The following is a 22099-nucleotide window of genomic DNA, read 5'->3' as shown; positions in this document are numbered from 1 at the left end:
CTTTTTTAAAAAAATTTTAATGTTTATTTATTTTTGAGGGAAAGAGAGACAGAGCACAAGTTGGGGAGGGGCAAAAAGAGAGGGAGACACAGAATCTGAAGCAGGTTCCAGGCTCAGGGCTCGAACTCACAAACCGTGAGATCATGACCAGAGCCGAAGTCGGATGCTTAACCAGCTGAACCACTTGCCCCCAAATACCAACAAAGAACTAGAACAAATAATACTAAAACTTGCATGGAACCACAAAGACCCTGAATAGCCAAAGCAATATGAAGAAAGAAGAACAAAGCTGGAGGTATAACAATCCCAGATTACAAGATATACTACAAAGTTGTAGTAATGAAAACACTATGGTACTGGCACAAAAAGAGACATACAGATCGACAGAATAGAGAGCCCAGAAATAAATCCATGCATATATGGTTAATTAATCTATGACAAAAGGGCAAGAATATACAGTGAAGAAAAGACAGTCTCTTCAACAAATGGTGCTAGGAAAACTGAACAGCTACATGTGAAAGAATGAATCTGGACCACTTTCTTACACCATACACAAAAATAAACTCAAAATGGATTAAAGACCTAAAATTCTGACCTGAAACCATAAAACTTCTAGAAGAAAACATAGGCAGTAATCTCTTTGTCATTGGCTATAGAATCATTTTTTTTTTATTTTTTTTTCAACGTTTATTTATTTTTGGGACAGAGAGAGACAGAGCATGAATGGGGGAGGCGCAGAGAGAGAGGGAGACACAGAATCGGAAGCAGGCTCCAGGCTCTGAGCCATCAGCCCAGAGCCTGACGCGGGGCTCGAACTCACGGACTGTGAGATTGTGACCTGGCTGAAGTCGGACGCTTAACCGACTGCGCCACCCAGGCGCCCCAAGAATCATTTTTGTAGATACGTATCCTCAGGCAAAGGAAAAAAAAAGCAAAATTAAACTATTGTGACTACATCAAAGTAAAAAGCTTTTGCACAGCAAACTATCAACAAAACAAAATGGCATCTACTGAAGATATTTGCAAATAATATATCCAATAATAATATCCAAAATATATAAAGAACTTATACAATTCAACATCAACCCACCGCCCCAAATAATCCAATTAAAAAATGGCCAGTGTACCTGAATAAGTATTTTTTCAAAGACATACAGATGGCAAACAGACATGAAAACATGCTCATCATCACTAATCATCAGGGAAATGCAAATCAAAACCACAATGAGATATCACCTTACACCTGTCAGAATAACTAAAATCAAAATACCAAGAATTAATCAATTAATACCAAAAATAATCAGTGTTGGCAAGGATGTGGCAGAAAAGGAACCTTCGAGCACTGTTGGTGGGAATGCAAATTGGTGCAGCACACACTTTGAAAAACAGCATGGAGAGTCTTCAAAAATTTTAAAATAGAATTTCCATATGATCCAGTAATTCTACTACTGTGTATTAACCTAAAGAAACAAAAACACTAATTCTAAAAGATATATGCACCCCTGTTTACTTAAGTATTATTTACAATAGCCAAGATATGGAAGTAACCCAAGTGTCCATCGACAGATAAATGGATAAAGAAGATGTGGGGTATATTATTACAATGGAATATTACTCAGCCATAAAAAAGAATGAGATCTTGCTATTTGCAACAACATGGATGGACCTAGAAGGTAAAATGCTAAGTGAAATAAACCAGAGAAAGACAAATACCATATGATTTCACTCATGTGTGGAATTTAAGAAATAAAATGAACAAACAAAAGAAAAAGGAGACAAACAAACAAAAACAGACTCTTAAATACAAAGGACAAACTGGTGGTTGCCAGAGGGGAGGTGGGCAGAGGCATGGATAAAATAAAGGGGCTTAAGCTTATATTTATCTTGATGAGCACTGAATAACGTACAGAATTGAATCATTATATTGTACACCTGAAACTAATATAACACTGCGTTAATTATACTTTAATTTTAAAAATATTCATCAACTAGGAAAAGGAAAAAAAAAAACTGATGACACAGGGGGAAAGCAAAAGGATAACTCATGGAGTAAGATTCTGGGGAAGGAAGCATCAAAAAAGATGAGCAGATGATCTGGCTGTGACATTTTTCTTTTTTTTTTTTTTTTTTAAATTTTTTTTTTCAACATTTATTTATTTTTGGGACAGAGAGAGACAGAGCATGAACGGGGGAGGGGCAGAGAGAGAGGGAGACACAGAATCGGAAACAGGCTCCAGGCTCTGAGCCATCAGCCCAGAGCCTGACGCGGGGCTCGAACTCACGGACCGCGAGATCGTGACCTGGCTGAAGTCGGCCGCTTAACCGACTGCGCCACCCAGGCGCCCCAAGACATTTTTCAAAGCATGATAACCAGAGTTAGTTCAGCTCATTTAACTGCCTGGGCAGCTATTTTTGTACTAAGATCACCACCACTCCTTTCCAAGCAACAGCTGATTAGAACAATGTAGGCATGTGCCCCAGTTGTTGGGAACAAGAGGGTTCAACTATTCATTGCTACTGGTTGAGTATCCTGGAGGAGTGGGGTTGCCATATTTTACCATTTGGACAGAAGAGCCAAAAAGGCTTGTCTGCTTAAAGAAACATGCAGCAGACACTAGCAAGAAGTGACGCTAGCAAGAAACCTGACGGCTTTCTGGTTTTTAGTTCTAATTTCATCCTGAGGCCAAGCTCCACTCCTGCCCTGGAGTTCTTTGGTGCCCCTGTACTCTTAAAATAAATTCCCCCTGTTTTCACCAAGCTCAAATTAATTAATACTTATAAACAAAAGTCCTAATTAACACACATTCTAACAAGAATTCATTCTTAAGAAAGGTTACCATTTGTATAAAATCTAAACATAGGCATAGCAAACTAGAATGTACTTTCTGAAAATAGTAGCAGATGGCAGGTAAGAACTTGGAAATAAAACCAAAATCAGACCAGCGGTCTAATAATTATGTTGTGAAGCTACAAATATTTTGTGAAGACACAGCAAACAAAATACTATCCGGAAAGCAAGACCAATATATAAGAACAAAAGTAGAACCGTTTGCTTCAAAAATATAGATTTTTAAATTTTTACTTCAAGAAGAGATTACCACCATGTCAAAACACCAAGACATTCCCAGATAAAAATGTCCAAATAATTGAAAATGTGAAAATGGAGACTGAAGAGTTAGAGGTATTAACTTAAAAGTTCCCCTAATAGTAGTGAAAGCTAATACAGGAGATTTTACTTCAAAAATGAAGCTATTAATTTTCTTTAAAATGCATCAAAAAGGCTCAGTCTGTTGGAACGCCCGACTCTCGATACCAGCTCAGGTCACGATCTCATGGTTGTGCACAGAGCCCCGTGTTAGGCTCTGCATGGATCTGCTTGAGATTCTCTCCCTCAAAATAAATAAACACTTAAAAAATAAAATCGTAAAATAAAATGCACCAAAAATAAGACAGAACAATATAGAATGGAGAAAAAGACAAATTAATGGACAGATAGGTGATAAGCAAGTATAGCAAGGCGTTAACAGTAGAATCTAGGTGGTGGGTATGAAATTGTTTATTATAAAATTGAACTTTGTAATGTTTAAATTTTTTCCAAATAGTATGTTAGAAAAAGAAAACTACTCACATTATAATCCTCAAGGTACATCACATCATGTAGAAAGATATGACCAAACAGCACAAAACATCTGAACAAGCACGCAATGTACAGTATCTACTTTTAACAGTAAGTGGTTTGAACGGAACATCGAAACCAGCTGCCTCAGCTCTCTCCCCTGATCACCTCCAAGGCCCAGGCAAAGTTAAGCAATATTTCGTAGGCTCTCTGTGGTCATGTTTTGGTTTCCCCTTAACAGCTCAGGCCAAAACATCTCATTCCCTTTTATATGAATTTCTGAAAAGATGTGTTCCTAAATTGTAAGACATAAATCTGCTCAAACATGATAGCAGTCTTTCTCCTGGGATTCCAATAATTTCCATTTCTTTATTCTTGGTCAAAATTAAATACAAACAAGCAGCTGTCCTTTATTGCTGCCTCTGCCCACTGAGATGAATGAATAATGTATTCCAGTATGCTCTTTAATTCATTAAGCCCTTTTTAAACATATGTCTTAAGGAAATTTTTAGGCTTTTAACTGCAAAAAGTTTATCATAGTATTCCTTATAATAGGGAAAGACTGGAAACAATTAAAAGTGATACTGTACTGATTGAACTTGTAGTACCTACATATCATGCAGTCACTAAAGATGAGGTTGCCCATTAATATTTCTTGACATAGAAAGTTATTCACGAGATAGTGAAAAATGGTAGTTTCAACACATCATTACAGCATATCTAAAAGATGCCAAGATGCTGTAGTGGTTACCTCTTAATTACTTTTGATGTAAATCTTCATTTTTATTATTATTTTCTGTTTTTTCTTCAATAAAAATGTATAACATTTCAGCATCAATTATTTATCCTCCCATTTTTTTTTAATGGTAAAATAACTGCCAGATATCCTGCTACCAGAGTAAGACTTTTAAAAGCTATCCAGGTAGCTGAAGGTCCCCATCATCACTACAGCCAAAACTTTATTGTCCACATTCTCTTATTATAATCATCTGATTCAGTTCTCATCCAAATGCTCTCATCAATGTTTTTACCTTGAGGTGTAAGAATTTTCACATAGCATCGTAACATAGAATAGTACTCCTCAACCCTTCTCATCTATGTTTCTTTGAAATGACAATGCCCTTCCACTGCTGTACCTGTCTTCATTCCCCTCCCATGCCTCTGGTATAGCACTTAGCACCCTGCAGTAACAGAAGACAAATCAGTCTTCCTTAGTAGACCTACAAGCCTCATAAGGCAAAAACTATGTGCTAATCCTCCCCAGTGCTTAGCACAAAGAAAACACTGAATAAATTGCCAACAAACTTGGGTAGATGAAGTTTCAAACAGGAGAGAAGATGCCAAGAGGGTATCTAGCTGATTTAAATGAATTAAAGTCTCCAGGCCTAGATACTATATTGCATGAAACTTAATGATTTTAGAGTTACAATTCATAATATGAGAAATCATGGGGAAGAGGCAACAGACAATAGCCCAATATCACCTCTTCTCAAAAATAAAAAGAGGGACTCCTTGGAGGTTCAATTGCTCACATGTCTGATTTGGGCTCGGGTCATGATCTCACAGTTCGTGAGTTGAAGCCCTGTGTCAGGCTCTGGGTTGACAGTACAGAACTTGCTTTGGATTCTCTGTCTCCCTCTCTTTCTGCCCCTCCCCTACTTGCACTCTCTCTCAAATAAATAAACATTAAGAAAAAACTATTTAAAAATAAAAATAAAAGATCCCCAAAACACACAGACCCTGAAGCCTGGTGTCAAACAAGCAAGGATCTTCCAGAGAGTGGCAAAAGAAAAGTTGTGGAAGCTAGAAAATGTAGCATGGATTAGAGACCTTAACTAAAACATGAGACAGGTGAATGAGAAGCTGAGATTTCAAAGGTACACAGTTTAAACTGTGGGGCTGGGGGGGATTATGAATTGACTCCAGCTACACTTGCCACTCTCCTAACACAACAAACATGTACCTCCCCTTCGGGTATTTGCACACACTATCCCTGTGCCTGGAATGCTCATCCACTAGTATCCATACAGCTCAACACTCATCTTCAAATATTTGTTTAAATGTCATGTTTTCCAGTAATATTCTACTTAAAATGTGAACCCTACCTCTTTACTGTTCTTTTTCTTTTTTCCATAGCATTTATCATTTTCTAACACTTAATAATTGACTTATTTATTATGGGTAGTTAATTATCCGTTTCACCTATTAGAATGTAAGCTCTATGAGAGAAGAGATCTTTGTTCATTTTGTTAACTGAAGTAGCCAAAGCACCTTGAATACAGCAACCAATAAAAATTTGTTTAATGCACAAAATGGATCTGAGAAAGATTGTGAAGAAAAAATGACCAGGATTGGTGATATCAGCACAGTATCAAAGAAAAAGCTCTCGACTTGAGATAAAAGATCTAGATTCAAATCTAGGTTCTGCCACTTACTAACTAGCTAGCTAGCAAGTGACTATTTTCTGGCAAACATCTACGAACTTCAGTTACTAATCTGTAAAATGAGTGGTTGTGAAGATCAGATGAGATAAGTATACACAGAAACAAAGTAACTACAGAATTAATTACTTGAACAAACTAATTCAAAAGGGAGTTCTATCTTCAAAGAAAAAAATGAAAAGAAGTTCAAGAGCAAGGGCTGAAGAATGTGACCATGGGACTAATACCAACACTAAGAGAAGTAAGAAAACTCAGAAAAGTAACTTCATTTGGAAATGAGAAAGGGCAGATAATGAGTTAGATTTCAATCTACAGCTGTGCTATTCAACATGGTATAACTAGTCACATGTGCCTATTTAAATTTAATTAAAATGTAATAAAATTTAAAATTCAGCTACTTGGTCAAAATGGCCGTATTTTAAGTGCTTAACGGCCACATGTGGTTGGTAGCTACCAATATTGGACAGCAGCTTACAGAAGATTTCCATCATCACAAAAAGCTCTAGTGCAGTGCTGATTTATAAACTTTGAGTTGACACAATAGAATTCAAGCGAGTGTCATTTTAATATTCCTGATTCTGAATTCCTGGAAAGTTCAGGATGAAGAAGTGCAAAACCAACCACATAAATAATCTGAGTAGGGATTGTAAACTGTGAATATAACAAATGAAATTATTCATATTATTTGATTACAAGGTCCTGGAATACATGAACACTCCCCAGTTGATGGTATGTGGTCACTGATATGGCAACTAAAAATAGAGTTTGGAGAGGCCCAATGAAGTTGCCGACAAGAATTTGGTCAGCATCTTGGCTCAAATCTCTGGTTAGTAAATTCAGATATGCCACCAAGGGCAAATACTACATGCAATACAATAGTTTTCTTAGTGAGTGATAAGATACCCAGAGCTCCAAATCTCATCCAAGAAGCAAAACTCCTTGTCAAAAGTAACTGCAGTTAGCTAGAATGGTAGCGGACTTCCTTAATGAGTACACATATTTCAACTATAAAAAGATCTAGAATTAAATATACAAATTCTTAAGAAGGAAATCAAAGTCAGATGTTAATGTTTTTGTTTTAAGAAAGCTATGCAAAAATTGATCTTTTATATACTTACAAAATTTAAGAGGATCTGTCTTATGACTGGCTTGTAACAAATTTAAAATGTGTAACTAAGTTACAGATTTAGACTTGTGATTTTAAGCTGAAATCTTTTTTTTTTTAAGTTTATTTATTTATTTTAAGAGAAAAAGAGAGAACACAAGCAGGGGAGGGGCAGAGAGAGAATCCCAAGAAGGCTCTGCACAATCAGCACAGGGCCTGACACAGGACTCAAACTCATGAACCATGAGATCATGACCTGAGCTGAAATCAAGAACTGGACGCCTTACCGACTGAGCCACCCAGGTGCCCCTAAGCTGAAATCTTGTAAGTTCATAAATAATATTTGAACACTGCAAAGACTTACACGTCATGGTATTTAAAAAGTCAATTTAATGTTCACATGAATGATTTAGTACCTAGAAGCATTTTATTACCTCAGACAAGGGAAATACTTAAGAAAATTGAACATATTATACACTAAATGCTATTTTAATTATTTTAGCCTATTTCTGTACAGCAATATCTATAAAAACACTAGTTAGATATGCACTCCATATTAAAATCAATAAATAACTGTTCAGACCTAAAACTAGCAACCACCTAAATGTTCATCCTTAACAGAATGGATAAATTGTGGTATATATCCACCCAATGAAATACTATTCTGCAAGAAGGATGAAAAAAATACAACTACACATAACATGGATGCGTATTACAAATATGACGATGAGGGAAAGAAGACATACACAAAAGAATACACACTGCATGATCCCATTACTATGAAGCTCAAAACAAGCAAATATAAACTTCAGTCAAGGGAGTGGTTATCCTGGTGGGAGGAGGCATTGGAAAGGCACGTGAAGAAGTATTTTGGGGACTGGTAATGTGGTTTCTTAATCCAAATACTGATAAGATGGATGTGTTCACTTTGTGGAAAGTAAGCTGAAAACTTATGATTTTCACATTTACTTTCTTAATAAATTATATAATAGTTCAATAAAGTTTTGAAAAAGTGAGTATGTATACAAACACTTATAACTACCCAAGTGAGATTGTAATCATGTACCACCCCAAATTATCCCAGGACTATCAGTGCCATGTACACTATGCTTTCCAAACACTAACATATCAAAGAAAGAAGAGGGGAAAGGAAGGGCATGTCCCAGGAATAGCAATAATTCCGGGGTGTAGCTAGAGTACATAGTAGATATCAAGGAAATAAGGGGCCTAGAAAGCCTGATTTGCTCTCCTGGAGGACGTTAGACAATGGGGATGAGACATGCAAATGATAGAGGTAGAAGACTTTTTACCTACTACAAAGTTTTCAGCCCTTTCCCTTAATTTCTCCAAAAATATACCAGCAATACCTCCATTCTCTGACATCCAGTTTCCAATCTGGAGGGACTTCAGAAGAGTAACTATCCTGGCCACCTCTCCCCAACCGTCACACAGTCATCCCTTCCCATGGGAGGAGTGATTTACCTCATTAGTAACTTCGGAGAACAGGCACCAAGTATCTGGAATCAGCCTTTTCTCTCTCCTTAGAATCCATCTATAGAGTGGTTATACTCCAGTCTCTATCAGGGCCATGCATAAGGCTTACTGGAGCTGGCTCTGCCCTCCCAGGGGAGGCCTTCTGTGGTTCAGCACTACCTGTCACTGAGTCTATCCAATTCAGGGTAATTATTAGGTACTTCAAATCTAAGCCACATTCTTCAGCCAGCTTTATTTGTAATAAAGCTGACATTTTTACCTCCATCTATCTATATTCTGTGTCTTCTCAACAGATTCTGAATTTGGATGTGAGACAGTGACATAATTAAATATGACTCCTAAAGTCAAATAAATAAAGAGAGTACTAATGAGGCGAGTGTGATTAGTACTTTATGTCAAAAGAATAAACTCTACTCAGGATACTTTGTTTTGGTTTAGAGTTGAATTAACATACTAATCTGTCCAACAACAGAAATTCTCTTCTTAATAATAAGAAAACGGGGCGCCTGGGTGGCTCAGTCGGTTGAGCGTCCGACTTCAGCTCAGGTCACGATCTCGCGGTCCGTGAGTTCGAGCCCCACTTCAGGCTCTGGGCTGATGGCTCGGAGCCTGGAGTCTGCTTCCGATTCTGTGTCTCCTTCTCTCTCTGCCCCTCCCCCGTTCATGCTCTGTCTCTCTCTGTCTCAAAAATAAATAAACATAAAAAAAATGTTTAAAAAAAATAATAAGAAAACAAAATTGACAGGAGTAATATTTGCTTAGTACTTGCTTTTAAAGTGTTCCATAAAATATCTCCTCTGACTACAAGAGCACTCCATTTCTCTGCAGCCTAAAAATAGATCACTTATTTTATCTCTAGATATTTTTATTAAGTGACTGGGGTAGGTGGCTTTATACTAAGTAACTTCCTGACATAAAGAAATCTATTTGCAGAAAATGTGGTCTATCCCAAAATTATACTTGCCACCTAAGAGAAGTTTCTCTTTTATTCTCAACATTGTTTTCTCCTACAAATCAAACAGGAAAATTCACTCACAGAAGGAAATAGGTTGGTCTGTTTTTTAAACCATGCATTACATTCTCTTAAATTATGAATTGCATTTTGATAGGATCAATATTTTATAATTCATTAAGTACAATATAAACTAATGCCTTAACTATATGACACTGTATTTGATCATCATCTCTTTAATCACAAAAGGCTGAAACCTGGCATGACAAAATGTTCTTAGGAAACATTTAGAAGAGGTTAACTCAGCCTTTTTCCTTCTGGAAAGCACCTACCAAGGCTTCTGGTAGATGTTAAATATACATTATTTTTTAAAGAACTGTGTTTATAAATGGCAGTATAAGTAAATTAAACAATTAGTAGCATTCTTAATCAGATCTTCTTTTGATCTGAACAGAAGAATTTATAACCTCTGTAAAAATTGCCAACAGTTCTGACTAACCCAAACCACAACTGGGAAAACCGTTAACAGTGAGGACAAACGGATGTCACAAGGGATTTTTTCTTCTCTTTTTCGTAGCATTACAATAGCTTTTTTAAAAACTGAAAAAAATCCAAAACCAAGGCATAAAAATGTCACACACTTAATTGGTATTTACAATGATTTTTAAGAATCTAAAACTGCATCCAGTAACAAGACCAAAAAGAATTTGTTCATGGAGTAGCGTGCACTTAAAAACAGAAGGTCCAAAAGTAAACCATCACTCTCAAAACTCTGCTCAGTAATTTCAAATAATAAGCATATATGTTCCCAGATAGAAGCAATCAGAACCAACTCGCAGGAGACTAATGTGACAAGTACAACAGGTTGCGATCTTAAATATCCACATTTGTCAGGACTCTTATCATCCTTTTTCAATCTTCATGGTCTCCAAATTCCCCTGGCACATAGTCACATAATGTTAAGTATCCCCTGATGCACTAATTTCCAAAACTCAGATCCATCCTCCCTTCTCTATTCTCACGGCCACCATCTCAGTTTAATACTTCATTATTTCTCATCTGTACTGCTACAACGGCTCCCTAACTGGTCTTCCTATGTACATCCTTATCTTTCTTCAATCCATTCTTAATACTGCAGCTGGATGCAAACCCAAACCCAATCTAGTTGAATCTCTTCCCAGCTTAACTGCCTCAAGGGTTTGCCATTACCTAAACCCCCTTCGCTGCTTCATTTTTCCTCATTACATTTATCACCATCTGACATACCATATTACTTGTTTGTTTTGCTATCCCTGCTCCAACTAAAATATAAGTCCATACGGGCAGAGTTTTTGTTCACTGCTATGTTGCACAGTAAGCACTGAAATATTCACACATGAGTGAATATGTGAATGAATTAACTGACTGATGACCTACAGGCCAAAGGCTTCCATGACCTGCCAGCGCCTTCCTCTGTTTACTTCACTCCCACCTCTACAATATGAATTGTTTAGTTACCTAAATACAATACGCACTTTCATGCCCCTTGCTTTGCCATATGCTATTCCTTTTGCTTGGAATTCTCTTCACCATCCAATCAACCTGCTATACTCTCAACCGTATTTTAAAACCATCTCCAGAAAGCTTCCCCTGACCCCCTGGATAGTTGCTCTTTCTTTCCTTTGTGCTATATCTGTACCTGTATTTATAGTAGCTCTATTCAAAATGTACTAGAATGTGTATCTCCCTTACTATTGTGAATTCTTTGAGGCCAAGGATTATTATTCATCTCTCTATTTTCAGTGTCTAGGACAATACTTGTCATAAAGCAAGTATTATATAAACATTAAATAAATTAACATATGCATGAGTATCCTGTAAAGGAAATGAAAACATGAAGTTTCAAGAAGTCACTCATCCGGGGCGCCTGGATGGCACAGTCGGTTAAGCGTCCGACTTCAGCCAGGTCACGATCTCGCGGTCCGTGAGTTCGAGCCCCGCGTCGGGCTCTGGGCTGATGGCTCGGAGCCTGGAGCCTGTTTCCGATTCTGTGTCTCCCTCTCTCTCTGCCCCTCCCCCATTCATGCTCTGTCTCTCTCTGTCCCAAAAATAAATAAAAAACGTTGAAAAAAAAAATTTTTAAAAAAGAAGTCACTCATCCAATTCCATAATGGCAACCAGTCATAAGATAGAAGAATTACAACCAAGGACATCATCTAAGGTAATCAGAGAGAAGGAGTTACACAAATAATATGCATCACCAAATGCTTCCAAAATAAGTGACATACAGTCACACTCACACTTTATTAGATTTACATGCTGGCTCTTTGCTCCATTTATCTTCCCTTTAGACTCAGCTTTGCTGCTGGCAAACTGAGGCCCACCTAAGCAGGAGGGAGTAGAAGGGAGACCTTGGTTCCCCATTAACAATACGTTAAGTAGAGCTTTTGATGTTGCATTTAATGAAAGTTTTTATGTTCCCTCATATATTGAGTCAAACTTCAAAACAGTTATACAGGACTAGATTTTACCACTAGCCACACCTAAGTCTGAACCAAACCTATGCCAACAAGAGGTTACAGGTGTGTCTTCTAAGGAGTAGTCACAGACCAGTCACCTTTAGCCATGGGAACCCTCATTTGTTAGGCCAGTGTGCCTTATAAACACTACTATTTTTCTCTGACTGCTGCAGACCAAGGCCCCTAAATCCAACTATGAGGAACACCTGACCTACCTACTTAGTTCTAAGAATGTGAACATCATATCAATGTACAGAAACATACAAAGGAAGCCATTGTTACATACATGAAGCCATTTAGGAAGAAAAAAGTTTTAAACCCAATGACGGCTAATACAACATCAAGTGAAGCCTGATGCCAAGATGGGATCCTTGATTCCTCCCTTCCCCCACTATTCAGTAACCAAGTTATAAAAAACTTACGTCCTAAAATTTTTTTAACAGGCTTGCCTACTCCCAATATTATGCCTTAGTTCAGAATCACAGTAATTCTCATCAGAATAATAGTCTCCTAATTTGTCTCCTTGTCTTTGGACTCCATGAAAATTGCATCTACCATTTCATTTTGGTGAAGGGTTATATAACCGACAGTGCACTAAGCACTTGATCACTTAACTCTCTATTTTTTAATTCTCACAGCAATAGTGCAAAACAGGAATTACTGTCCTCATTTTCACAAAGGACTGATGCTCTAAGAAAGGTGAAGTGATTTGTCCAATGTCATGCAACTGGAATTATGTAGTGGAAATTCAAACTCAGGTCTTCCTTTCCAGATATTACATGCTAAACTGCTTAACCTTCTTCAATTCAGCCCCCAATGTGACCTTTCTAAAAGGTAAATGCATTCAAGTTTTCCCCACATAAAATCCTGCAAACAAGACTGGCCACCAGCCCTCTTCCTCTATCATTCCCACCCCGTCCCACCATACTGAACTCCCAACAGTTTTCTAATCTGTCTTTCACTGCTTTACCTGTGAACACACTATTTTTCTCCCAAGAACACTTTTCTCCTTTGGCAGGTTACTTCTAACCCAAACTTCAAGATTTACTCAATTCTTACTCTGGGAAGCCCCCTCCCCTTTACAAATACATACCTAAAACTGGGTTAACTGACCATTTGCTATGGTTATCAGCTAAATATCTTATCACAGGCTATTAGTTCCTTAAATACTGTATTTTGCATGTAGCAGAGGAAGGGCTCATGAATGTGGAATTAGTGAATGAATTCACCATAGTGAAGGTTAAGAACTTAGCCCTAAAGTTAATATGATGTGCTTTGGAATTCTAACCTGTACATCTGCAGCAGGCTTCTAAATCTGTTTTATTTCTTCATCTGTAGATAACTGCACCTACCTCAGACTTTGGAAAGGAGTAAAAGAAATAACTGACTTAACATGGTTTCTGGCACATTGACAGAACACATTAAACATTAGCAACACTTTTTTTCACTCTCGAAGTTCATCCACCTGACAAAGCCACGTCTCAGAAAAGTTTTTCCTAGTAGCTTCCATCAGCACTTAAGATTTCTCCAAAAAACAGGAAGTCAAGATCTCCTAAAAACATCCTCATCCACAGGCAAGGGTCTTTCAGCTTCTGGTTACAACAGAGCTCAGTAACTAGCACCACCGCCTAAATCAGTAACTAGTGCCAAGTTTTTTGTTTCTTACCCATCCCTTTCCCCCCTCAAAGTCAAAGACCATGCCCCTGAGCAAGCAGAATCATTAACTAGTGTCAAGTCTTTTGCTTCTTGCCCATCCCTTTCCTCCCTCAAACTCAAAGACCATGCCCCTGAGCAAGTGGAAACCTGCCCCTTGCAAACCGGTCAGCACCTTCTTCTAAAAACCATCACTTCTCCCCGCACCGCATCGAGACGCGTAAATTAGAAGAAATTCATCATCTAGTACAAACTCAAATCTTCTTGGAAGATCATAATAGAATCCTTTCTATCCAATGGAAGACCTTATCTCCCAAGTATTAATTCAAGATAATGAATTCCTAGCATTCAATAAGAATCCAAGAAAAATGGTCCCCTTAAAGCCTTCCCCAGTGAGAGTTCTTCATATTTGTTATTCTCAAATACTGACCAAAACCCACCATTCCATCCCTCCCCCTTCCTGCCAGGGTCCAGGGTCTCGTCCACTCCCTCCAGAGATGGGTCTTCACTTTCAGCGAACAGGGTGCCTTCCACCCACCCGTGTCACTTCCCTTTCCACCTTGCCCATGTCCTCCCGCAGCACAGGCCTGGCCTGGTCCCCCGCCGCCAACCAGCGCCACAGAGCCGCTACTCACCGTTTCTTGGGGATGGTGCCCGACTCCTGCGCGGCGGGAGTGGCAGTGGGAGCCGCCGTGGCCGCCGACGCGGCTCTCCGCGCTTTGCACTCATTGGTACTCACAGCCTCCTGGGGCCGGCCCAGCAGATGACCGGAGAGAACCCGGAGCCTCCGCCCGGCACGGTCTCGATCCGGGTCCGGGTCTCGGTCCCGGTCCGCTGCAGAACAGCAGCCTGTGCCCACGCCCGTCCCGCCCGCTGCAGCCGCCGCCTCCGCCATGGCTTCCGCCTTGTGCCGCCGCCCGGGACCGCTGGGCGCGGGTGAAAGGTCAGTTAGAGCGGCGGCCCGGCGCGACCATTCGCTGCGGCGCATCCCGGCAGCCACCGCGGCGACTGGGCGGCGGGTGCCATGCGCCGGGAGCTTCACATTCTCTGCTCCCGCCCACCACATCCGCCCGCCCTCCGCGGTCACGCCTCGGACGGCGAGCACCTGCCAAGCAGGTGAGTTTGAGCTGCACCCGGATTGGCTCAGACTTAGCTAGGCTGGACCAGAATCCCAACCACAAGTGTCCGCGAGGTGTCCAAATACCCTGGGTGGTGTCGTTGGGTGTCCCCTTGGCCTCTGGAGTAGGTTTCTGGGGCAGACGCCTAGGACCAGGGTGCTGCTGGACCTGACAACTTAAGCAGGGCCATCCTTTTCCTGAAGGAGCTCCTGCTGCTCCCCTATGTTCCCCTCCCAGCAGCGTCACTAAAGTAACTTGAAACTGACTCGTTGTCTGTAACCATTTGAGAAAATAGCTATCATTTTCTCATCGCCTACTTCGCGCCTGGAGATTCTCATGTAATTTCCATTTTACAGTTGAAAAAACTGAGGCTCAGAGACATGAACTTGCCTGAGGGCGTAAAGCTGAGTTGCAACGGAGATTCTCTTTCATTACTGAATGCTACTCCCTTATTTACCTTATTGGAGGCAAAGTTTTTTATTGCTACAGATAGAATTACCTAACAGTTGTTCTTAGAACTTCTCGCTTGTCTACAAATTAACTTTATGGAGAATGGCACTTGGTGAAAATAGGATCTCAAAAGGCAGTGCTCCACAACCATCTTCAGCCAGTGGATTAGGTAGACTTTTTATAAGGCACCTTAAAGACCTAACCATAGAAATAAAATACCTTATTGCATAATGTGCAATTCAAAAATGAGTCTTGGGAACGGTAAGAAAAAGGGTTGTCATAAGCTTTCCAAGCCCAATAAAGTCACCTTTCCAAATAATCACCTTTATAACACAGACTCTATGAAAGACATTCCAGGAGTTAATTGGACTAATACAAAAGAACTATTTAATAGTTCTGAAAAATTCAGGCAACAATGAGAAGGACTTGATTTGAATGCCAGCTTTCCAGATCTTAAGAGATAGTTCAGCATTAAATATCCAGTCTAGCTCTAGAATCACTGAGCCCCACTCTTGTGTAGCTGCTACTTTTCTCCATTGGCTATTTCAGATTGGATTAGGAGCTAAGAAAACAGAAAGGAGTAAATTGCTGAGTGCCTGAAAGAGAAAATCTCCTGAAGTCTGAGAGTTTAGCCACTTTAATCCTCAAGCTTCTTACACCTTTTTTAGATGTTACTAGAACAGCATTGAAATACCAACTAGCACATTTGCTTGCAATTGCAAAATTCATATTTTTCTTGCCAAAATGCTATTATAAGCAACAACTTTCTCAGACTTGTTTTAGAATGAGACTGGTCTATTAATTTTTGCTTGACTCCCAGAGAGCTTAGCCTAACACTAGTGAATAGTTAACTGACTTCTTCAGTGTTGTCCAAATTAAAATATGAATATGCTTCTCACCAACTCTCAGGAGGCAAAATTTATAAATTTTGCACATATCAACAGAATAACAAAAAGCCTGTTCTCCTGGGTGATGAAAAGGTTGATGTAAATCAAAATTATATACCAGTGGAAAAACTGATTTTTTTTTCAAATATGTATACAGTAATGAAATACAGGCAGTAACAGCGTTTGTTAAGAGCCTATTATGTACCTAATTCATTACTATGTGCTATGAGATGGAAAGTATGTAAGTCAATGCCTCATCTACATGGCATAACCACGCTGATTAGGAGTTGGGATATATGTGTGTGTGGGGGGGCACTATATTATACTGTTGGATGAAATAAGTGTGATGTGGGTGACCTTGGTGAAGTATTTCCTACCCCCGCCCCCACCCCCTCTCCTTACAAGAGCAAAGGCCAAGCAGAGTGTCTTGAAATTTATTTTAAGGAAGGAATGCTTCACATGAAGTGTGGTCCATTGAGATGTTTGTGATTCCCACATAAAGCAAAACTTCAGTGAGTATAACATTCAGGAGGGCCATCACAACACACCTGTTCCTTCTGAGTCCTGACTTAGTCCTTAATAACATGGATCCCAATGGAGAGCAGACCACATGAGCATGGTGAACCCAAGAACATGAGGAATTTTAAATGGAATGACTTATATTTGCATTTATGACTTCTCTTCCAATATGAGGAAGAAAAAAAGTCTAAATAGGACAGATTAGTATCTGACACATGCACCGTATTTCTTTACTGCACTGATTCCCATTACTTCCCTACAGAGCTGCTAAGTTATCCCCAAATTAAGGAATTCTTGCATTTGTATACATTTTTATTACAAAATATAACAGACAAGTGAACCAAAGCATAAATTATCACAGATTGATCACCCATGTAACTTCCATCTAGTTCAAGAAACAGAACTTTTCCAGTATCCTGGAAATCCCTGCTATGCCCTCTCAATCTCTTTACCCTCCCTACCTGCCAGAGGTAAGCACCATCCTGAGTTTTATAATATACATTTCCTTGTTTTTCTTATGGTTCTAACAATTAAGCATACATCCCTTACTTGTTTTTTGAATTTGTATAATCTTACAGTATGTTCTCTTGTGTCTGGTTTCTTTCACTCAACATTCTGTTTGTAATATTCATCCACATTGTGTGTAGTTGTAGTGCATTCGTTTTCTTTGCCACATAGTATTCCTTTAAATATATATACCAGAGTTTATAATTAATGGACATTCAAGATGTTTCCAGTTTGGGACTATTGTGAATAAGGTTGCTATGAACACTTTTGCATATGTCTCTAGGTGGACATGTAGATGAATTTCTGTTAAGTATCCATTTAAGAGTAGTATTACTAGGTCACCAAGTATACATTTGTTTAATAGATAATGAAATGACAACTGTATTCCAAAGAGATTGTACAAAATCTACCACAGCAGCATATGAGAATTACCATTTTCTACTATATACTCTTGTCAGTATAGTTTTAGCTATTATATAGTATTATCTTAATTGTGGTTCTGATTTACATCTTCCTGATTACTAATGAGATCAAGGGTGTTTTCTATATGTTTGTTGACCATTTGGATATCATCGTTTGTGAATGTGTAATGAAGATACATCTCCTAAGTTGCCTTTTAGAAGCCTTATTATTTTTCCTTTCACATTTACGCCTATAGTTTACCTGGAATTGATTTTTATTTATGAGGTAGAGATCAGGTTTCATACTCCATGTGAGTAGCCAACTGGCTTAGCACCACTTGTTGAAAAGTGTTCTACATTAACCATCTTTGTCATAAGTCAGATGTCCATATAACATTAGTCTGTTTCTGGGCTCTGTATTTTATTCCATTGATGTATTTATCTTATGCTAGTATCACACTGTCTTAACTATCATATATTCTTTTAGATCTTCTGCATAAGATTATATCATTTGTTAATGACAATAGTTGATTTATTTCCAATCCTCATACCTTTTATTTCTTTGTCTTGCCTTACACCAGCTGATTAGGACCTCAAGTACAATGTTGAATAGAAGTTGTGAAAGTAGCATCCTTATCTTGTTCCTCATTTCAAAGGAAAATCTCTTAACATTTCACTATTGTTCAAAGCGGGTTGCTGGTTTTTCTTTTTTTTCTTTTTAACCTTTTAGCAGATTAAGGAATTCCTTTTCAAATCCTACTTTGTTGCGAGTTTTTATCATGGATGGATATTGAGTTTTGTCAGACGTTTTTTCTGCATCTGTTGAGATGATCAAATGATTTTTCTCTTTTATTCCATTAGTATAGTAAATTACATGGATAGGTTTCCACTGTCAACCAACCTTGCAGTGCTAGCATAAGTCCAATCTAGTCATGAAGTATAGCGCTTTTTATATATTACTGAATACTGAATACAATTTTGTTGAAATTTTGTATATAGTAAGGTTGGTCTATTATTCTTCTAATAGGAACAGGTCAGCTTTTGCTGGCCTCGTGAAACCAGGCTCCTTTGTTTTATAAGTCTCAGGAAGAGTTTGTGTAAAATTGGTCATTATTTTTCTTAAATGTTCATTAGAATTCACCAAAGAAATGGTCTGAACCTAGAGTTTTCTTTATGGGAAGGTTTTTATTTATAGATTAAATAGTTTAATGTTATTCATATTTTCTGGTTCTACTTGTTTCAGTTTTTGACAGTGTTTTTGTAGGAAATTATCTGCTTCATTTACTTTTTCAAAGGTATTGACATAAAGTTTTTATAGAATGTCCTATTACCATTTTAATGGCTGTAAGATCTTTAGTAATGTCCCACTTTTCATTCCCAACATTAGTTATTCTACTCTTTTTTTTTATCAGTTTGCCAGACAGTTATCAGTTTTATTACCTTTTTATTTTTTTTCAACGTTTATTTATTTTTGGGACAGAGAGAGACAGAGCATGAACGGGGGAGGGGCAGAGAGAGAGGGAGACACAGAATCGGAAACAGGCTCCAGGCTCCGAGCCATCAGCCCAGAGCCCGACGCGGGGCTCGAACTCACGGACCGCGAGATCGTGACCTGGCTGAAGTCGGACGCTCAACCGACTGCGCCACCCAGGCGCCCCTTATTACCTTTTTAAAGTACCAGTTTTACACGGTGGCAGCATTGTAGCCAATGAAGTTTATCCACTGTGTGATTATTGCTAATTGAAAATTTTTCCCAATACTTTTTTAAGGGGCCAACTTTTGACTTTGTTGATCCTATCATATGTATGCTTTCTCTTTCATTAATTTCTGCAAATATTCCTTCTTGTTTCCTATCCTCCACCTTTTATTTTTTAAATTTCTTGAAATGAATGCCCTACTCCTTGATTTTTCACCTTTTTTGTATGTTTTCTGATATATATGTGTTTAGGGCTATGAATTTTTCTCTAAGTAATTAATTTCATTCATATTTTGATAACAGTATTTTCATTATTATTTTGTTTCAAGTAGTTTTTATTTGTCTTTGAAAAGAATGATTTGTATTTGCTCTTGTTTTGGGGTACTTGTTTCCCAAATACAAATTTGACCTAATCATTTGTTCAAATCTTTGATATCCTAACTGGTATTTTGTCTACTTATTTTTATCAGTTATTGAAGTATGTTAAAATCTTCCACCATTATTATGGATTTATCTAATTATCCTTGTACTGCTGCTAATCTTTGCTTTCTGTACTTTAAAACTATATGTTAGACATGTCAAAATTATATTTTCCTGATGAACCTTTTATAATTATCAGATATCCCTTTTTGTTTCTAATAATGATTTTTGTCTTAACTTTAGTTACATTAGCATGTGTTGTGGTCCTATCCTTTAACTTTTTTTAAAGTTTATTTATTCATTTTGAGAGAGAGAGAGAGAGAGACAGAGTGCATGAGAGAGAGACAGAGAGAGAGAGAGCATGAATGGAGGAGGGGCAGAAAGACAGAAAGAGAGAATTCCAAGCAGGCCCCGCACTGTCAGCATGGAGCCCAATGCAGGGCTCGAACCCACAAACTGTGAGATCATGACCTGAGCCAAAACCAAAAGCCGGACACTTAAAGAACTGAGCCACCCAGGTGCCCCCCTATCCTTTAACTTTTAATCTTTCTGTATCTATATATATTTAAATATGTCTTCTGTAAACAGCTTAGGTGATTTCTTTTAAGCAGTCTGAGTATAAAATATTGGGTCACTTAGCCTATTTAAGTTTAATTGACTTACTAATATATTTGGTATAATGGCTGAGAGCACTAGCCTCACTGCCAGACAGACTTGAATTTGAATATTGGCTCTATCATTGAGCAGATATGTTGTCTTGAGCTTGTCATATTAAAATCTCTGGGCTTGGCTACTCATCTAATAAAACTGGAATGGTAATGACTACTTCCCAGGGGTATTAAAGGATTAATGAGCAAAAATATAGTGAATTTTAATTGTTATTATAGAAGTGAAAGATAGGCTGGTATAAGGATGACAGTCTTCCTAGAAAATACAATAGGTGTGAGAGGAAGAAAAAATAAGGTTGAATGGGTAATATAAGACCAAATCATCAGAGCATTGAAAACTTAGTGGAAGAGGGGCACCTGGGTGGCTCAGTCAGTTGACCATCCGACTTCAGCTCAGGTTGTGATCTCATGGCTCACGAGTTTGAGCCCCATGTCGGGCTCTGTGCTGACAGCTCAGAGCCTGTAGCCTGCTTCAGATTCTGTGTCTCCCTCTCTCTCTGCCCCTCCCCTGGCTCACACTCTGTCTCTCTCAAAAATAAATAAAACATTAAAAAAAATTTAAAAAAAGAAAATAAAACTTAGTGGAAGATAAACACTTGATATGGTGAGAGCTATTATAAATTCTTGAACAGGGGATTAGCATGGGAAAGTCTACTACTTTGGAATTCATTCTCAAGTGGAAGTCAGCCTATTGGGTATACCTGAAGACCTGTTGGCAGTTGTAAGAAATGTACCAGCAAATGATGAAGACCTAAAGAACTACAAAAGAGGTTAACAATGTTTCTGAATGACAGGAAAGCATTGGGCTATGGTTAGCTGTCTGCTCCATTAAAGGAGACTGACTTAGCTCAGGAAGTGACAATATTTAATGTGAAATAGGCTTCCAGTGGTTGCATGTATGTTGCAATACTTTTCAGGATGTCACAATCTCATTAAACAGGTTAAGGAGAAACTGACTTAACTAGCCAAATCATTAGGGTAGAGTTGAAAGTACTTTATATTCTCTTACTCCTCTGAATGAATGAAGTTATTTATCTTACTATGCAATCTAAAATTCTATTTCTTGATTTCTTCATATTACAGGTAGGAGTAATTTTTAACCTGCCTACCTCTCAGATTTGTTATAAAATAATAAGTGTGCAAACATTTTGGAAACCAAAGTCAAAATCACTTTAAAATAATTATTTTCTTTGGCTGAATGGGTGACAGGCAATAAGGAAGGCACTTGTTGGGATGTGCACTGGGTATTATATATAAGGGATTAATCACTAAATTCTACTCCTGAAACCATTATTATTATACTATATATTAACTACCTTGGATTTAATTTTTTTAATTGGCAAAACATAAGTAAATGAATAAAATAATTATTTTCTTGGGTACATATAAAATTAAAATCTGATAGTTATCAATTAATGCTCTAAAGCAGTAAACTTTTAAAATTTTAAGTTTTTAAGTAAAGTATCTAGGATTTTTTTATGATCTTTAAAATTGATATCCCCCCAAGAGTTTTTGTTTATATGTATATTTTTAAATGTTTATTTATTTTTGAGAGAGAGAGAGAGCAAGCAAGCACAAGCAGGGGAGGGGCAGACAGAGAGAGGGAGACTCAGAATCCGAAGCAGGCTCCAGACTGTCAGCACAGAGCCTAAAGTGAGGCTTGAACTCATGAAC

The 22099-nt window shown here is 38.1% G+C and overlaps 1 protein-coding gene across 1 annotated transcript in view; it reads right to left on the bottom strand.

Annotated features, from left to right (window-relative positions):
• The window catches only part of AGPS (alkylglycerone phosphate synthase), a 145147-nt gene extending 130377 nt beyond the window's left edge, over positions 1-14770 (bottom strand). Inside the window, exon 1 of the mRNA XM_025935115.2 lies at positions 14395-14770. Coding sequence (XP_025790900.2) covers positions 14395-14747 — 353 coding nt within the window. The 5' untranslated portion in view covers positions 14748-14770. The remainder of the gene's footprint in view (positions 1-14394) is intronic.
• Between the last annotated feature and the right edge of the window lie 7329 nt (positions 14771-22099).

This window comes from Puma concolor, chromosome C1, assembly GCF_028749965.1.
Source record: "Puma concolor isolate L17-30 chromosome C1, mPumCon1.1.hap2, whole genome shotgun sequence".
NCBI classification, from domain to species: Eukaryota; Metazoa; Chordata; class Mammalia; order Carnivora; family Felidae; genus Puma; species Puma concolor.
This window is presented reverse-complemented; position numbering and strand designations above follow the sequence as displayed.